At 49.9% G+C, this 19,967-nt stretch overlaps 1 protein-coding gene across 3 annotated transcripts; it reads right to left on the reverse strand.

Moving 5' to 3' along the window:
- Positions 1-143: 143 nt before the first annotated feature.
- LOC102094090 (protein ERGIC-53) lies at positions 144-19,521 on the reverse strand. Of its 3 annotated transcripts, XM_065046674.1 has the most exons (14): positions 19,279-19,521; positions 18,007-18,161; positions 17,813-17,920; positions 15,553-15,614; positions 14,746-14,845; positions 13,821-13,944; positions 13,427-13,485; positions 12,743-12,875; positions 10,874-11,070; positions 10,690-10,760; positions 5,319-5,472; positions 4,468-4,589; positions 2,915-2,983; positions 144-748 (listed from the first exon to the last, which is right to left on the reverse strand). In XM_065046674.1, the coding sequence occupies exons 1-13, from the start codon at positions 19,490-19,492 to the stop codon at positions 2,947-2,949; spliced, it is 1,536 nt and encodes a 511-aa protein (XP_064902746.1). In that variant the 5' UTR covers positions 19,493-19,521; the 3' UTR covers positions 144-748; positions 2,915-2,946. The 3 variants fall into 3 exon arrangements, with proteins under 3 accessions (XP_064902746.1, XP_064902747.1, XP_064902745.1); XM_065046675.1 differs by having other exon boundaries at positions 144-2,983; positions 10,874-11,067; XM_065046673.1 differs by having other exon boundaries at positions 144-2,983.
- Positions 19,522-19,967: the final 446 nt, after the last annotated feature.

Genomic DNA, 19,967 nt, shown 5'->3' on the forward strand with positions numbered 1-19,967 from the left:
GAGCCGGCCCAGGCGGGTCAGCACGTCTCCCACAGCAGCGCGGGCGCCGCGGAACCCACATCACGAGCGCTGGACCCTCCGAGCGGCGTGCACAGTGCTGCAAATGCACCTGCCTGGGTTACACGCACCAAATTAGAAACCGATTACTAAAAATATGCATCTTTATTCAAATAAGGTTCTCTCTGAACTTCAAGTGTCAATTTACATTAGACAGAAACAAACATATGCAAATGTCAGCTGTTTGAATTAAAAAACAGTAGACAGTCTTTGCTGTTACAGTAATCGATGCTTTGATAAATGTCAAATTTTCTTCAAACAAGAAGTTAGGTAATTTACAAACCGTATTGTGAATTTTACTTTTAAAAGATTCACATGTGACTATGTATTTAACACACTCCAACCAGTACAATGAGATTCTCTCGTCACTGCCAAATATTTGCTACTTATGATCCACACTTCAAATACAACTATTAGACTGGTTCTCACCCGTACTGCCAAACTGGATTCCACGTTGTCTCCTCCTTCTAGTCTGAAATCTTACTTGGTAAGAACCAACCGCACTGTGACAGTGTTGAAAGAACCTTCTGGTATGCAGCCGTGACAGGAAGCTACGCTGACTGGCAAATACTATCTCAAGTCCAAATCTGTTGCTCCCACTTCGAGAGCAGGCGGGGCGGGATTTGAGCTGGGCAGCTGGGAGGTTTCCTTTGATCCAGTGAGTGACCAGGCAGTTAGGAGCGTTCCGGGACTGTGAAATGAAGCACGAAGCAAAGTTACCACTTTTCGGAGGTTACGCTTTAGACCTTGTGCTCCCCAGTACAAGAGGTTCCCGGTTGCACAGGCAGACGTGCCAGATCTACGAGCAGCACGGGCACACAGGCCGGGCCTCGCACTGGAGATAACGGGGTAGGCTGAGTTTCCCCCACACACCGTTCCCAGCCTTCACTTCTTTCTACCAAGAGACACGAGAGCACGGGCTGCTCCAGCTTTAAAACAGAGTTACGTTTAAATTCACAGCAACAAAAAACACGGGCTTCCTCCAGTTGACAGACTAGAGCTGTTCCTCGTTGTGACAGAGACACGCACCTGCCCACCAAATCGCACCAGGCCGTGGGACGCAGGGCGCCCCGCGCAGCTCCCGCACCGACGCAGGAGGGCTGGCGGCTGAAAGGACAGCACCGCCTGTGTTCACGACGATTTAAGAAAACACATCAAGGGCAGTCAGAAGGGTCGGGGTTGAACAGCTTAGACTCAAGGCACCTCTAAGTATTTGCTGGTGTTGAAAGAACTGAGTGAATCAATTCCCGTGTGTTATTCTGGCTTATCTGAAAAGTGGTTTTGCATTGTTTTACCCCATTTATCCAGCAAGATCAGCTCAAGGCAGCGGTTTCTCCAATTAGTACAGCAAAAATCTTCTCAGATTTGTAAACGAGCCTATAAAGCCGTACCAGTTACAGCGTACTACACACCGTTCCATCGATACTGCGCAGACATCTGCTTTTGGACACTGTACTTTCAGTAACAAAACGCGTTGCATAGATCTCTGGCTTCCCCAGAGCGACGGGCGCGATGCTGACGTGGTCCCACCGCCCCGGGCCCGGCAGCACGGGCCGAATGCAGCGACCGAACACTAGATGCCAAATAACTTCCGCAGGTTCGGCCAAACCAATTAATAATTAAAAGTGAAGTATCCTGATGCATTTGTGTATTTTATAGAGTTTTTAAAAATGGAATACCCCTATTCTAACTCTACACACAAACAACTCAAGGACAAAGTTACAACAGGTAAGTAAATAAGGCAAAATTAATTCATTTCACATTCCTAATCTGGGTTATCTGCTTTGTTTCCTTCCTGAAGCAAATGTTCACCTGACAGACGGTATCAAACACACACGTTCAGGCTCGTGCTTTTGATATCAAAGCAGAAACCGACACACAATACTGATTCTGCAACAGCTGCTGCATTAACAACCGTGTCTGAAGCAACAGCCCGTGAAGAAACAGGTTCACATTCAGTACCTCTAGTTCAGAATACCTGCCATGTCAAGAGTTAAATCGAAGCATCCGAATTTGATACATGAAAGACAGCTTTATCAAAGTAAAGACATATTCACACACGGAACAGATCCTTTTAAAAATCAGATTTGAACAGGTACAAAGCGATTATATCTTTGCTGAAAAAGTTCCAAAAATCTCCAAACAAAATGACAGATAGACTCGAAAGTACAAAAAAGAAACAGTCCCACAATATACTCCAAGAAACTACTTTATCATGTTTTTTCTCAGTGTCTTAAACCAAACCCAAACTAAGTGGAGAGGCCTTTGCTTGTTCTGTATAGATTGTTTTCTGTATCAGTCAGACTGTTACGGGTCTGTCTCTGTGTCCACATATTAACAAGCGTTTAAATCTGTATTTCCCAAAGAGTTAGAATTAACTAACTAATCCTTAAACTGTTCAATCTAAGTGGTAAATAAATGAAATGTTGATAACAAATTTTTACTCCCGCCAAAAAACACTGAAGAGCAGCTGGTTTGGGCTTCGTTGTCCCTTCGCTTGCCTTTCTTGTCCTCTTTCATCAAGTGACGTGTCGGGACACTCGGTGTCGAGGTTTCTGCACAGACCATCCCCCTGCAACTCCCGTTACAAACAACCAGAGCCGGGATCCCAACGAAAGAGGAGGAACACGGCATTTGGTTCAGTATCTGTGGGCAGGTCAGCTGAGAACACGGACCCAGACAGGCTCCACAGCCCCCTCTACCACGTGCTCCCCACTCTGCTTCTAACTTCAGCATCAGCTGTTTAAATGGGAACTCATTTTGTCTATCACAATTCAATAATTTACAATATTGAAGTATATCGAACACTTTAATCTCCCCCATTTACACAAGTGTATAATTTTCTGTGCATACATACTGCTGTCATGTACGCACAAAAGGAACAGGCCATCAAAAGAACTTTTTGGCTGCTGCTTCTTGTTGGCTCCTGGAAGAAAAAGCAGAAGATAATTCATTAAGAACTTACAGCACAAAAATGCCTAACTGGTTTAAACAAATAAATATGGCATGTATTTGGGGTTAAAAGACTCCATTCCCTGTCGGCAGAGACTTAAGAAAATCAAACGTACATCGTAGCACAGGAACGGAATACATTTTTTCTGTTTACACAGACGCTGGTAACACCCCTACGGGTCCAATTCTACATCAGAAGCCAGGAACTGCGAAAGAGCTTACGAACTCATTTGTGAAACACTGCAGCTAAAATATTCTAAAGCTTCTCAGTATCTGATTGGCCTTAGGGCCATCATAGCAAAGGAAATACGCAACCAAGCACTGAAAGAATTTACTTGAAATGGGATTTCCTTTTCCCCGGCACAGAACACATTAGTGTTTCTCTTGGTGGATCCAGACACCCCGGAACAACCACACACGGGCACTGGAGTTACAGGGGCACTGAAAACAGCTGGGAGGGACCAGCTCCTCGTTTGCCTTGGAAACCATCTCTGCGGCTGACGGCACAGAGCGACTCACGGAAGGATCGCGCTCCCTCCGCTCTCCCGAGGAGGAGACCCACAATAAAAGTCAGCGCTATCAGCAGCATTTGTCTTGTATTAATACTAGTTATTCCTCCATAGAGGTAGCAAGCAGCATTTTCCCTTTGAAGGGCAACGCAGCTATTTCAGTCCCCACTCCTTGTCCTGACTCGCGTGTGTGAGAGAACAGAGGAAACATCCCAGTTAGTTTAGGGCGAAAAAACTTCCACAGAGTGTCAGTGTCGTATGTAGGAGAGAGATGACGGGGCGTGCTTTGTGAATAGAGCTCACTGAGGAACCTGCAAGGTGAAACAAGTACCTTGTAGGTACATGTGGCAGAAACAACAATTTTTTAAAAAGCATCAAATCGTATCAGATTTTGTTGAGATATTAACAAACTTCACAAAGTCCAGCAGAAGAGGCCAGGACGGTGCTCGAGAGCTGCGGTACGTGCTTCGGGAGAGAGGGAGGGAACCGGGCGTGCTCACGCGGGACAACGGCCGGAGGGCTCCGCAGCAGCGGTGCGATGCACACGGGGTGCTGCTGAGGATGCGGGGACAGCTGCTCCACAGTACAAGAGACATGGCAGTCAAAGTCACACAGGGCACGTTCCCACCACACAGACCATCGGGGTGGGAGGAGAATAAACCCTTCGTTATGATAATTAAACATTTCCAATAGGGTCCGTAGCAGTGGTAAATTTTCCGTTCGTGGAGGCTCTGAATACCTGACCGGCCTGAACGCCGGGCGGCGGGGTCTGAACTCAGTGCCAGCGCTGCTCTAAGCAGAAGGCTGAACTGGAGACCTCCCGAGGTCTCTTCCAATCCCAACGATCGTGTGTGTCAAAGAAGATTAAGATAATCATACCATTGCAATTGCATTTCTGGTCAGAGGTTTAAAATCATTCACCCTGTTGTCTTTAAACAAACATACTTACCTGTACATGATATAACCAATGAATAACACTGTTTGCACCGCTACGAATATGAAGAAGTGCACTGTAGATAAGCACGATGGAAACGGCGGCAAGTCCGGACACTTTGATTTCTCACTAGATGGCTACAACACAAGCAGAAAAAAAGTCTGAGAAAAAAAGCACACAAGACATGCCATCAAACAGCTGTCACACGTACGAAACAAAACAAGGGCTTCGGGACAGGGCCTAAAAACTGGAACAAGCAGAAAACAGACAGAAATGACGCTGCTCTGAAAAATCATGATCTTACTCCCCATGGCACTTTCCCTTTTATGTTTCCCAGATAAACTGACTCGTGTTCATTTGAGGGCTACAGGGGAAGGAATAAAGCTTTGGTAAATTGACCCAGAAATCAATAACCTTGTACGGCATCATAAACTAAGTCAGCTTAATTGCTGCCTACGCTAGACCAAGGTGCTCCTGAACGGGAGCACAGCCGTGTTCCACACTAAGGCCTTAAGCAGAGCCTGCCGAGCTTCCCTGATTAAAGCTCTCCCTTGCGTGCAGAAGCAAGAGCCTCCTCTGTGCAGAGCGGCTGAGCAGCGGCGCAGACAGGAGAAAAGCACCCAGAAAACCTAATTGCTTGACCTTGTTTCCACAGGAAATTAGACCAAAAAATCATGCTCTTTGTGCAAAACTTCTCATCAAGACACAGATCATGCAGTTAGGTCAAGGCAGTGCAGTTTCAGTGAAGCAGCTTAATGAAGGATTAATTGCTCCATAAACTGCACGCTGGCTCATCCCAGCATTTCAGCAACAGCCAAATAAAGAGGTGTCACGGTCACGCTCTACAGCGGCGGCAGGTGATTTACCACGTTCCGTTGCACCAAGTGCTCGATGTCCCTCTTCACGCCGTGAAGGTGTTCCCTGATGTCACTGAAGTGCTGGGCTGCCTCGTAGGCTGCTGCCGCAGAGCCAGGGTGCTGGGCCCCGCTCACCAGCCTCAGCGTGTCAGCCACGGACTTCCTGAAACCAGGAAAACCAAAACACCCTTCAGCACAGAAAAGCTTTTCCAAACAGCAATTCCGGACACCTTTTAGGCCGCTAAAATCAGTTTGAAATACACAGTTTGCCCCGAAAAGGCAGAAAACATTTTTCCTAGCTTCCAAGAATACCTATTCAGAAATAAGTCCTTCAAACTATGGTTTAAAAGCGTTTAATTGTGCAGAAGCTCCGGTTTGTGCAGCGTGCCCCCTCCCGAAGGCGGCTGAGCACGGGGGCTGGCGAGCGCCCCGCCGCCCGCTCGCAAAGACCAGCGTCGCTTTGAGGCTCTCGCCCAGGCTTTAGGATAAGCAGAGTTTAACGCAATCTTTGAAGAAACCCGAAAGCTGTTGGAGAAATAAATAAATAAAAGCAGTCACGTAAGAAATGAAAATGAAGAAGAGGCTTTAGGGATAAGGAAAGATTTAGATATATCCGTGTTTCTCGATTATCATTTATAGGAGAAACTCATTTCCCGTATGCATTGTCATAATACTTAGTATTGTCTTCATGTGAATTCATTTTGCTTCTACAACAAATCAAATTAAATCCGTAAAAAAGTTGAGGTTCCATAACTAATTTTGTTTGAGGTAAACCAGTCAATGAGGGAAAAATACTTAATCTCTAATCAATATGTTTATATAATTTTCCCCTACTGTGATGTCTCTTTTCAGTTGCAAAGAGGATTATTCTACAGCTGAAATATTTATCATGTGAATGTTAATCTCTTCATTATTAATAGAATAAACAATCAAATATATGTCTTTGGATTTCTCTTTGATTTACTTAAAACTTCACATTTTGCTCAGACAAGAGCTTAGTTCGGTGCCCCGCGGGCCGGTCCGAGCCGGCGCGGCGCTCTGCGGCAGCACCGCGGCGCTCTGCGGCAGCACCGCGGCACGGGCCGGCTGGGGCGGCAGCACCGCGGCGCTCTGCGGCAGCACCGCGGCACGGGACAGCAGCACAGGCCGGCTGGGGCGGCAGCACCGCGGCGCTCTGCGGCAGCACCGCGGCACGGGCCGGCTGGGGCGGCAGGACCCGGCGCCCAGCACCGTCCTACCTGAGCCCCAACCCCTCCCGGTTCAGCCTTCACATCAGAGGAAATCCGGCTTGGACACTGTCCGTTGCGTCACCCGGTAACAGCAACAATCGTGTCTGCAGGTGTCATACAAACCTATACTGCTGGTTTTTAAAAGGCTCGTATTCATTGTGCAAATGGCAAGCTAAGCAGCAAAACTTAAATATTTACAAATAATCTTCATATAAAGATGATGCTCATCTCTCAGCTTTGCTTCAATTGCTGTTCGTACCATTAAAATTCAAAAACCGCAGAGCTAAAAATACAATTAAAAAACAACAATGAAAAAAACACAAACAAGCAAAAACCCAAAAACAACCGCACCCCAAACGCACAACCAAACACGAACGGGCCAGGTCCGCACCTGTTCGGAGGCACCAGCGCAAACCGCGCCACGGCAGCCCTGCTCCGCTGAGACACCACGCAGCCCGTCTAAGCCGCCCGAGGCGGCCACGCGCCGAGCCAAAGCCACGCGCGGAATCAGCCCACACAGTCATTTCACCCTGCAGACACCACTTTAACAAACAGCCACTGCGTAATTACGGTCCCTACTAAACGCTGAATTAACAGTATATTTTTATACACTACCAGCTCTTCCTAAAAGCATCCCTTCAGCACACAAACCACTTTAACGTACACGAGTACCAGCGTCCTGCATTCCTCTCACAGGAACAAAAGCACCAACTTCTCACTTTCAATAACCAAAAGCTCCAAGAATTCACCCTTTCCCGTCACCTTTGCAAAAGTTCGTTCCCGCAGCCGCCCCTTCCCGCAGCCACGGCGCAGGGGTCCAGGGAACACTCCACGCGGTCCCACGCCCACGGCGCAGGGGTCCAGGGAACACTCCACGCGGTCCCACACCCACGGCGCAGGGGTCCAGGGAACACTCCACGCGGTCCCACACCCACGGCGCAGGGGTCCAGGGAACACTCCACGCGGTCCCACGCCCACGGCGCAGGGGTCCAGGGAACACTCCACGCGGTCCCACGCCCACGGCGCAGGGGTCCAGGGAACACTCCACGCGGTCCCACACCCACGGCGCAGGGGTCCAGGGAACACTCCACGCGGTCCCACGCCCACGGCGCAGGGGTCCAGGGACACGCGGGGCTCGCTGGGATTTCCGCAGAACCCCTCGCGTTTGGCTCACAGGCTTTTCTGAATACTGCGGCGTCACCAGGAGCAGCCACCACAACCAGCAGCGCGCTTCTCTACGGCACGGCCAAAGCTAACCCAAGCAGCTCTCACCTCCTTTCAGTTGACATTGCTGGTTTGGAACTGATACAAAATGAATGCCAAAAACCCTTCAACTGTCCTAGCAAATTCGCATATATGTTACCCAGAAGTTAGCCTATACAATGTTATATTTCTGTACTGTCATTAAGTAAATTGACTAATGCTAACTAAGATAATTGAATTATGGTTGTAATAGCCTATTTTAGAAGTCTTTTCTTAAATAACCCAAGCAACCACCACCATGCCCAGCGCCTACTCAATGTTGACAGCAGTTCTGTGTACCCACATCCACCATGTTCACCTGGCCTCGCCATTCCCAGCGCCGGGGCACAAACGCGACGCCCGTGTTGTTCCTCTCCTTCCTAATCCCCCCACCCCTGCGGAATTACCCGAAATCCGCCCGCCCAGACCGACCCCTGCTTGTTACGAGCAAAGAACTTCCCTAAGTAGATACGCTCTGTAGCAAATTTAATTTACGTTTACTTCTGCATGAACAATACCGTGCTGAGAGTTTCCATTGTATGAACACAAGATTGTCCTGTAATCAGATGATTAAGAAATCCACAAATCTTGACAAGAAAATTACTTAGTAAGTCCTTTTCCTCCGGGATGACAAGCAGCAGCGGGCTGTTCATTTCTATCTATAAACAAAACATCTATTTAATCTAAGATAAACACTAAGACGATGTTACACAAACTCATACCTAATAAACAGTCACTAAAGGGGCAGACTGCCAACGTTAACAAGAAAATCTAATTTGCTTGTAAGGTATAAAGATTTGTCAAGAATATTAACATAAAAGCTTTTGTAGCAGAACAAGTGCAAAAATGGAAGCACTAATCTTCATTCTACAAAAAACTGACCTACTTAGATAAACCGCAAGAGCTGCCCTTGAACTAATACAGGAACAAACACAACTGTAGGAATTGGTTTTCACCTTTTTCTAAAGCCAAGATAAGGAACGAAGGGTTAAACCAACGTTAAGCCATTCCTGCTAAAGCCAGCAACTAGAAAGCGTCTTAGGAGGAGCACAGAGACATCCCTATCAAGCGCAGGAACTTCTCAAGCCATCTCAGCACTGCAGCACCTTCGAGATAAGATCCTTACTTCATTGGGTATCGTACTCTGAAAAGGCACAGCTACCTCCCAACCGATTTTACAAACCGCAACTTCAAAAGCCAATCTTTAATCGCTTGGGAACGTGCACGTGCCCGCAGACACAGACACAGGTGCCCCGAGGAAGCCCAGCGGCACAGGCCACAGGACAGGCCACCCAACAGCCCTGGCTCCACTGACCCGCACGAGACCAAGACCACCGAAGTGATGTGCACAGCACATCGGCACGCGACGAACCCCCACGCACCTGCGTTCACCATGCAGTGTGAGCGCACAGCGCGCTGCCCCCTTTCTTTTCCCTCATCTCCCCCCGAGTGCCGCATGAGGTGTCTCGGCACCCAACGAACCACGGAGTCTTCGGTCACAGTTGGGTTCGCAGCATCCCCAGGGCTGCAAAACCTTCCTGGGCAAACCACCTACTGCAGCGTCCAAGGACCCTCACAAGTTTCTTTTCACGTGTCTACGTGGAAATTCCTGTATTTAATCTGACATCCATTGCCCTCCACTCTGTCCCTGGGTACTGGTACGAAGAGTCTGTCTCTATCACCCTCACCACCTCCAAAACCAGGTATTTATACCCACTGGTATGGCATCTCCAAGCCTGTTCTCCAGGCTACATGATCCCAGCTCCCTCAGCCTCTCCTCCTACAGCAAATTCTCCAACCCTTTAACCATCCTCACAATCCCGCACTCGTCTCCCTCCAGCACGTCCCTGTCCCTGCGGCACTGGGCAGCCCAGGACCGGACACAGCACTCCAGACGTGGTGTCACCGGTGCTGCACAGAGGGGGAACCGTGTCCCTGCACGCCGCAGCCGGGGGCACGAGGTTCAGGCCACGACAGGACACCAAGTACCTTCCAGCCCTGGCCCCTGTCCTAACCGTCGCCAGGAAGCAAGGCGCCCGAGCCCTGCTCCCGCCGATTACAAAACAAACGGCACTTTACAATGGAAATGGAAAAACAACAAAAAAAGACTTCTGCACACTGAAATTCTGAGAGACTTCGCATAGCACTGTAAACAGCTTTTGTTATATACGAATGAGTAACACTAATACACCACTACAGAGCAATAATCAACATACGAGCTTTAGGCAGTCCTAGCAAAACCAGGGAAGAAACCTCAAAGACAAAACATACGTTTACATTGAAGAAAGAAGTGAACTACTTAAATGAGCAATAAATCTCAACTCTTATTACACGCACAGACACTTTCATTTGTACAGAACTAATTCGCTGAATTATTTACATGCCTTAATAGGTTGTTTACACTAAAAAACTCCCTAAAATAGATCTAATACTACAGGTTTTATTGATAATATTACATAAAGAACACATGCAATCATTCTATCAGGAGTACACTGAGTATACTGACAGATACTCCACCTGTTTTTTTTCAGGGTCACTAGACATAAACCAAAGGCATTTACGCCCACGTTGTTACAAATACTCCAAAATCAGAGCGACAAGTTTCCATGCGGTAGCAGGTTAACACGTTACCAGAAATGAATTGTTTTTAGAAGGACTGGACCCACCTGTTGAAGTGGAATCTCATGATTTAAAAGAAGAAAATAAAAAAGGCAAATTAGGGGCTTTGCCACCCTAGGGACGGGAACTTTATTATAGAAACTGCATGTATGGAGAGAGCCATCAGTACGGAACTGACAGCGAAACTTCAAGATTGTCAGTACTCTCCTAGTAAAATAATAAATAGGATTTAAAAGGTGGAAAATAACATAAAATTAAAACCACAGCCTTAATACTTAGAAAGCATTTACCTTATTTCATCCACTTGTCTAACAACCTCTTCTTGAGTTCTCAGAACCGTCTCCATGTCTTGCTGGGAAACCTGGAGGGGACGGGGGGAGTGGTGAGGAGGAAAGACCGGCGCGCCTTGGGCAACACAAGCTGACCGTGCTGCTGAAGTCAGGCCGCCAGTCGCCGCGGGCCGCTGTGACTTACCGGTCCCGGCTGGCCCGGCAAGGCAGCTCCTCTCTTAGCGATCTCCTCCGTGACCGCAGACACGTATCTCCTCTGCTCGTCCAGAATCATGTCCAGCTGCCTATTAAGCTGCTTGATTTCAAGATGAATTCGATTCTGCCCCTCAAAGATCTGCCGCAGTTCACGATCACTTACAGTTTCAAAAAGATCATCCGCTGCTAAGAAAAAAGCACAGGTAGCTCTGATATATACACATGCCTCATCAGTTGTATTATATAATTACATCATTTTTCTTGCACCCTTGAAGTTTCCAGGCAGATACACTTTTTTCCCGTGATTTCGTGTATTTGGCGTTTACCCATCACCAGGGCCATGGCAAAGTACAGGCGAACGCGGGCGGAACCACCAGTTCCACAGCCGGGCTCCGCCTCGGAGCTGCGGTCCCAGCGCAGCGGAAGCGCGGTGTGCTGTCGTCGGGAGGCAGCCGCCCCGGCACGAGCCAGCGCTGCCCGCCAGCCCTCCTCCGCAAGACATCTGCAGCACCGGCAGTGACTTCGCAGCAAAAGTAAGCTTCGAAAAGCGGCTCGAAGCAGAGAACTGAGTGTACTCTGAGCGAGCTCTCCCGCAGCTTCAGAAACAGCAGAAACAAGGAAGTGCATGAGACTCTGTCCAAACAGATCGTTCCTGATCAGTGGAAGGCTGACCAAAACACGGGTGAAGTTCAAATGGTGTATGATTTTCAGAACAGTCATCACTTATCACCACGCAAAAAAAGATCACAACCTGAAATTTCAGGTTGAGACGCCTGAAGCACATTCCCAGTCCGCGCGCACTCAAGCGGAGCTCGCTCACTCCACGAGAGCAGGAAACAGACTGGCTTCCACCGTATCGCCAATGACCACATCCTTCTTTGCCCAGCCCTAAGAAAAATAATAACAAAAACAAACAAACAGAAAACCCCGCACACAAACAAATAAACCCACCAAAACACCAACACAGGCAAACAAACAAAACCCCACCACGTTCCGCAGCAGAACACAGAGGACTGGTTAAAAACCTCAAAAATGTGGGCAAGAGTCAGTACTGTAATTTTCCTCAGTTAAATATAATCTGAAGTCAGTGCAAAAAGCACAGTTCAGTCTGAAATACCTTCAGACAAGAACCTGCTGCGAGCTGCAGACGTGCAGTACCAATAGCAGAAACAGCAATTCTGGCTTACGTGCCAAACCTACATTTCTTATCAATAGCTAAAAATGTAAAAACGAAGGCCCTGGGTTCTAAGAACACCAAGCCATAAACTCGCTACTAGCCCGCCCAAAGACCAATGCCAACGCCAGCCGGCGCTGCGGCCGCCAGAGCTCAGTCCATGCCCAACGTCAGGCAAGCAACTGAACGCTTGTCCGAGCAGGCACGTGTTCCAGCGTGCCCGCCAGCCCGCCTTCAGCCACCACCCGCGGAACATCGCGGAAAAAGAGCGTGTTATGAACGTGCAGAAACAGACCAAAGAGATCATCTTTCACATACACTGTCAAATAAACAAGGCCACGCTTCCCTAACCATCGCTTTACGGAGGGAGGCACGACCTCCTCTCCTGCTGTTCCATACAGATCCTCATCGCTGCCATTCGTTTCCATTCGTTAGTTTTGTTCTCAACTCAGGCGCGACAAAAGTGACTTCATAGTTCAGAAAACACTTTGCAAACAAACAAGCAAAACCCTTAAGTCAAGTAAGTAACGTCAGCAGCAGCGCGGAAAGACCATCCGGAGCACGGGGCAGCGGTTCCACGCGGCCCGGAGCGCCTTTTCCGTCCCCGACACCCCACAGAAAACACCCACGCGCCACCAAACACACACCAGCCCCGCAGAAAGCCGCCACACAGAGATAACTTGCCTGGCTGTCCTTGCACGTCGGGATGTTCCTTTTGAAATTCTTCTTTCTTCTTATCCAATTCTTGTTGAAAGTGTTCAAACTCCTCTTGATACTTCTCCTTGTCTTTCTGAGGAATCTCTGCGTCCGGTGTCGGCTTTAAAACATCAAAGGGGGGAAGAGATTTTTTCATGTTCTCCACCACGCCTGTTTAATTTATTCTCCAGCAAGGCTGGTCAGATTTCAGATTTGAAGACATAACACAGTTAGCGCAGTACATTAATATAGTAAGCTGAAGCGAGGAACCAGACGCTCCTACGGAAACCCATCGCTTTTTCCTGATACCCTCTGCGATCACAAAGAAATCAAGATTTACAGGGACAGATGCTCTTTAGCAGTACAGAAGCGTTCAGGGATACGGAAAGTTGAGATCAAGAACAGATTATTTGGCCACTTTCCAGACAAAGTACACTTTTTAGTTTGTTTTCTCTGCAGGTTTTGTTTTAGCATCATTATTTTTGATGATTCAGTGTTGCTTGAAGAATTCTGGTCTTGAAAATGTTAATTAAAATATTACTGAAACATTACAGTGTTAGTGTAAAACAGACGACAGCACGGCCACATGCCAAAATCCTCAAACAGGGATGATGAGTATGACTTCAGAGGAAACGATAACATGTTTCACTAATTACGTATAAAGATGCTTACTGCTTCCTTCCCAGGCTCAGTCAACTGGAAGGTCAGAAAAGACAGGACATCGTGATCATCTGTGTTCAACAAACAGAACGCAGAACGACCGTTAGTCGCTGCTGCCACACGTCAGGAAGCCCAGCACCCCACCAGCCGCCCCCGCGCTCGCACGGGACCCTCCCAAAGTCCCCCAGGAGGAACGAGGCTGCTCGGTGTCTGCCAGGACACACTCAGAGCCTTCTGCTCTAGCCAGGAAAAGGCCTAAGCACACCAGCAATTTGGGAATGGGAGGCAACTAATTACACCACCGTGATCAACAATCAGCGTGTGGGTCAAGAGCAGCAGTCAGGACACCTCTCTGGCAAGGCCTGCCGGCCCGCACGCCACGTGTCACCACTGCAACATTCGCTACCTGCAAGTCCCCCTGTTGCTGCAGATATTCCAAAATAGCCTTGTGACGGCAACACCATTTCTTCCACTTTCGCACAGAACTCGTAGTCCTCTTTATCCGGAGTAAAGCCATTGTTAATCAATACCTAAAAGGATAAACACATATAATTTCTACCCTACAAATCTATTTGTGCTAACTGCTTTGCCAGTTTACAGTAACAGTCACAAATACAACTTATCAAGTAACTCGGCTGCTGATACTAGAAACCAAAAATTATTCCATTTCTGAAATACACTTTTTACAAAGAAAATGCATAAGCTTTCTATTTTAAAAAGGAAAAAGACATCTGAACCACAGTTTAGCATGAACAAAATTTGACATTTTCTATTCATTAACTAAGAGGACATATCACATTAAAATTCATATATATATATATATATAAAAATGTATTAATTTCGGTTTAAAGCAGCAGCAAGACAAACGAGTGTGTGGGCAGGAACCCGTGGGGAAAGAGACACCATCAGGAGAGAGGAAGGCAACCCCACGGCGGCGCGGCGCGGCACTGCCCGAGGCTGCCGCGGGAGCACCACGCACCACGCTGAGGCTCAGGAGCACGCCTGAAGCGCCTGTGCCAGCACGGCGCGTGAGAAACACGGCGGAAGCACCGGTCCGCTCCCAGAGCTTCGACACCGCCGGCACCAGTGAGACCGGGTGACGCGGAACCCACAGCCGGAGCCGGGGCGGAGGGGCGGCTTTCAACGCTACATCGCGGTGAACGTGCACTCGTGTTCACTTTTAGAGAAACCGTCACTACAAAACGACAGCTCGACACCTTGGAGAACACTGGAATTAACATATGGGGTCTTGGGGTTTTCAAATACTTGCAACAATCTCATACTAAAAACGCTGAGAAACATCAGTAATTATGTTATTTCAGAGTACTTACAGTCAATGTTTTTTGGTAGTAAGTTATCTTTACTCGAACAGGATAGGGCTTGTTACGGAAGTCCCTCTGACACGATGCGAGCGCTTGCGTGGAACCATCGCTACGCAAGAAGACAAGTCGCATAAAACCGTACGTTATGGTTTGTCAGCTAAGACAAGAAGGCATCGGTGTATCACTGAGCAACATCCTGACAGCTCTTCCAATAGGTGAGTTTTCCAAAAGCTGTCCCGCAACCGCAATGAGCTTCTCTGAACTCCGGGATCAACAGCACCAGATGCTTTACACAGGACACAACACACAGAACACGCTAACGGGGAAATCTGCTTCTGAGATACATGCCCGCAGCTGCGCACCGCGATGGAGAAAAGCTCCATTCTGCGCTGCACCAGCCCAGCTAGACAGCTCTCCTCCCAGAGAACCCAAAAATGTCAGTTCTGCTGTGGGCAATAAACAATCAGAAACCAAAATTAAACCAATTAGCTTGAGTAACAGGCAATTAGCTTTCAGTTAATCACGTCTGTCAGCTACTAGCTGTGTGTGGAAGGAACCCACAAGCCACGGAGAGGGAGAAGTCTGTACCTCCACTGTCGGAGTTCACCCATCCCAAAGGGCACATGCCACTCAAACAGCCACCAGCTGCCAACCTAGTGCTGCCAAACCAGCATTTGACAAATTTTAAAAGCCTCCATTGAAAAGGAAACAAAGTTTCCTATGAAATAAACTTTTATAATGTTTCTCAAAGGGTTTCATGCAACATTTCATGATTCAAAAGCAAACATTCACCAATAATATTGAAAATACACTTACTTCTGATGGTCATACTGAAGTTTTCCATTGTTGCCTACAACAATCACTCCAGGGTTGTTTTTCTAGAAAAAGAAAAAGCAAACAAATGGAAGTTTAATTTGAAGTGAAACACAAGTAGCACCTCTGATAGCCTTTCAGTACAGCACGAGGTCACCGCGCTGCAGACACGTCGGGATCACACAAGCACAGCGAGCGAGGGGCTCCGTGCCACGCGTGACAACACACCGCTGCGCTCCGCACAGCCAGCCACGAAAACACACACGTTAACGTCCTACGTGCACCACCAGCTACCACCATCTGGCAAACACAAACGTAAAACCCAAGGATAGGAGAGATCCATACACAGCGAAGATAGAGATCTTGAAACTAATGGATGACCCAACACATCCAACTTCGACTACATAACACTGGGAAAAAGATCCAAACAAACACTATGTCAACACCCCACTGACCTTGCCACGGTAACTAAAAAACCTCAGGAACTATCTGCCAGACACTAAACAAAGGCTGTCGAACACATCCCCAGGTATTCAATTGCTAGAGGCTGAGAAAAGCTGAACTGACAATGGCAGAACAGATTCACAGCTCACAGTTTACAGCTGCTATTCCGGTTGCCTCCAGGAGCTTATGAAGTGAACTCCAGCTTTCACAGGAGCACAAGGTTCCAGAGCTAACCTCCCTTCCCTCTCTAACAGTTCAACTCATCATCTCTCAACGTGTTCCGGCTTTGGCTGGAGCAGAGTTAAATTTCTTCATGGTAAACTGCATGAGGCTGTGTGTTTGCACGTATCGCTGAAGCCGTGCTGATAACGCGGTGACGTTCCAGTCACTGCTCACACAGGCTCAAGGCCTTTCCTGCTGCCCACAGTCCCCACCAGCGAGCGGGGGACACGGGGGAAACGGCTGAGCCCACCAGCCCCCGGGCACCCAGATCCTGCAGCACCACGTGCAGCGGTAAAAGACAGAGGAGGGGGGACACTCGCCTTCCCGAGGCACCGTGACGCGAGACGAGCACTGCTGTCCTGCAGGCAGCCGAGCACCTGCCCCGGGATGGGAAATACACAGTTAACTCCTCATTTCGCTTTGCTGGAGGGCGCAGCTTTTGTTTACCTACTAAACTGCGTTTCTCTCAACCCACGGGTTTTCTCAGCTTTACCGTTCCGATTTCCTCCCGTCCATCAGGAGGGAGCGAACAAGCAGCTGCGCGGCGCTCAGCTGACACCGTGGTGACCCACAACGCACAGGAACGTACCGTCACACTACACAGGTCGCCAGCTCTTAAGAGAGGAAAACGACACTCAGACTTCGAGCATTGAATAACATCCTTCTCGATTCGCCGTGGTGGGCTAGGGTGGCCCCGTGTCTCAAAATAACCCAAACAAACAAAAAACCCACAAACACACACTATAACCAAACAATCTGCTGCTTTTCCTTCATTACAGATTGCGACAACAGAACAGCACACCAGTATGCAGAAATACACTAGTGTTTCCACCTCTCAGCAATGCAGAAGGCAGGAAAAAAGGAAACAAAAGCATTTAAAAACTCTTACTCAGTTGAACAATAATTCTATGTCTTGCCTTTGAAGATCAAAAACAGTGCCTTCAGCCTTTCAACTTTTATATACAATAAAGTTTGCTGTACATTACAAGCCATCAGTAGGAAAAAAGCTCGTACATCTACAAAAATATACTTCAAATGCAGAAAAGCAAGACAAAGTAGCGCAGGAAAAAGAGACAAAACGAACCACAACACGCACAAAGCAGACCCGCTATGTATCGTTCAAGTTCTCCCGCGCTATTCTGGACTGGGAAAGCGGACGCTGGAAGCAGCTGTGCGCCCAGCTGCCGCGGGACCGCCGCTCGCCGCCCCAGGCAGGCCGCAAAGCGGAGCGTCTCCGGGGGCGGGCGCGGAAACCCGCGCCTGCGCAGCCGCGTTCCGGCACAACGCGCCCCTTCCCAAGCCCGAGCTGTGTGCGGGCATCCCGGAGTCCAGCTGGTGCCGATGCACCCTCCCTCCACACCCAGCACATCCCCGCGGAGACTCACCATGTGTTACGCTTTAGCTTAAAAGCTTTAAAAAAAAGTGTGGAAAAGTAAAATTCTATGGGGGAAAACTTGCTTCTTTTAATTGATCACCTCAAACCGAAGGGGGGAAGAGTAGGAAAATAACATCCCATTACTTTCCACAAAGTTATATGTAAAAAACAGGCAGAAAACTCATTAATAAACTTTGCTAGCAGAGTTTGCTTCCAACTAACCTTTCCATCATTGTCAAAGGAATCAAAGAAAATTCCAACCCCATTCCATTCATCGGCTGCCCCAAACACGGGTCCTTCCAAGCCTTGCTCCTCTGTAAACCAGATCGCCTGTTACGGAAAGCAAGAGTTGTAAGTCAAGATTCGGTTTTTAAAGCACGTCTGTTTTTTTGTCAGTTCAATCAAATGCTCAATACCAATCCATCAGCTCCAATGCGGCCTCTTCCCGTAACTCGAAAGGTCACTTCGACTTCCCAGTATTCAAATATCGACTTGTTTTTTGTCCACACTGATCCCCTCTGGCTCTTCAGAGACGTTGTTATACGAATCTGATCTGTGCTGGGGATGGCATCTGGAAAGGAGCGCAACAAACACGTAAGATACAAAAGTATTGAAAGTGACAATTAGCAAATCTAAACTCAAAGTTTCCTGGTCTTCTGACCTGGCAAACAGCTTTCACAGTAACTTTTCGTAGAGCACTCCACCACTCCCGAGGGAAAAATAAGACAACAAACCAAGCAACCAACACCACACACGCGTATTTTCAACGACTTGACTCCCGCTGCTTTACACAAGGCTTAAAAAGTGTCCGTCTGGGGCCGTGAAGTAGAGCTTCAATGGAACGCTGTTCTTGCTGTTCAGATACATACCAGTTTTTAAAAAGCCGGGTTTGGCCTCCTGCTGTGTCCCACCCGACTCCTCGCACCTCACAGACCTGTGACCCGCTTATTAAGAACAGGTGCTCTAATCTTCTGTTTAAAAGGATAACAGGCATTCATTTAGAGTGTTGTATTAAATAACATTTTATTCTTGTGATTATCTGCTTTGAAAAGCAGGAAAAAGCTCATCTATAGGGAGCGTCCTCCGTGCCACTTGCAGCGTAATGTCAAACAGGAGCCAAAAAGTAACACTGTTTAACTAACCAACATAAACTAAATAGAGTCTGTGGAAAAGGCGCACACGGCACAAGTCCCGGCAGGGAACGCGACCCGAGGTTCGCGCTGTGTTCGCCCGAGGTCACGCAGCACAGGAGCGGGCACCCCCGCAGCAGCCCCGCGGCCCGAGCGCGCACTCAACCGGCGCCAGGCCGGGCCCGCCGCGGCACGGCGTCCGCTCCGAGCGCACAGCAGCGCCGGCTGGCCCGGGACACGGGGCCGCGGCTGCGCCCGACTGACACATCAGCGCTGCGCGGAGCCGCCGCAGCGGCGGCCACGGGCGGCCCGGGCCCGGGCCCGGGTCACGGCCGGCGGGAGGACGAGCGGCCGCTGCACCGACACCGCAGCCCGCCCGCGGGCACCGCCGGGCCGGGCCCGCGGCGGCGAGACCCCGCGGCCCAGGGACGGGCCCGTCCGGCCCCTCGCAGGACCCCCGCCCCTCTCACCGGCCCCGCGGCGCGTCCCGCCGCCCCGGCCTCCTCCGCCGTGCTCCCCCGGAACCGAGGAACGCGGCCGGGCCCGCGCAGCACTTACTGCCCGTGTGCACCCAGAACGGCACCGTCCCGTCCGCCTGCACCAGGTGCGGCCCCTTGAAGCTGTACTTGTACTCGAAGCGGCGGTGCGGCACGGCTGCGGCCGAGCCTTCCGCCGCCGCCTGCCCGAGGGCGAGCGGGAGGCGGCCGAGGGCGAGCAGCGCTCCGGCCAGCACAGCCGCGCACAGGCCGCCCTGCCGCGCGCGCGCCGCCATCTTGCAGCGTGGTGCCGGACGCCGGCAGAGCCAACAGGGCGCTGCCTGATTGGCTGAGCGCGGGGGCCGGGCGAAGGGCGCGGCCCAACGGGGAGCCAGAGGGCGGGCCCGGGGAGGCGGAGTAGACGTGGCGCTGCGGCGAGGCGGTGGGCGGGGCCGGTTGCGGGCGCGTGAGGGGCGTCCCGGCGAGCACGGGCCTCGGCGCGCGGCAGCGACGGGGCGGGGCGAGGCGCGCGGCGCGGGGGGCGGTGCAGGGTGTGCTGCGCTGTGCGGGGTGCGCTGTGCGGGGTGCGCTGTGCGGGGTGCGCTGTGCGGTGCGGGGTGCGCTGTGCGGGGTGCGCTGTGCGGGGTGCGCTGTGCGGGGTGCAGTGTGCGGGGTGCGCTGTGCGGGGTGCAGTGTGCGGGGTGCGCTGTGCGGTTCGGGGTGCGCTGTGCGGGGTGCGGGGTGCGCTGTGCGGGGTGCGCTGTGCGGGGT

This window comes from Columba livia, chromosome Z, assembly GCF_036013475.1.
Source record: "Columba livia isolate bColLiv1 breed racing homer chromosome Z, bColLiv1.pat.W.v2, whole genome shotgun sequence".
NCBI classification, from domain to species: Eukaryota; Metazoa; Chordata; class Aves; order Columbiformes; family Columbidae; genus Columba; species Columba livia.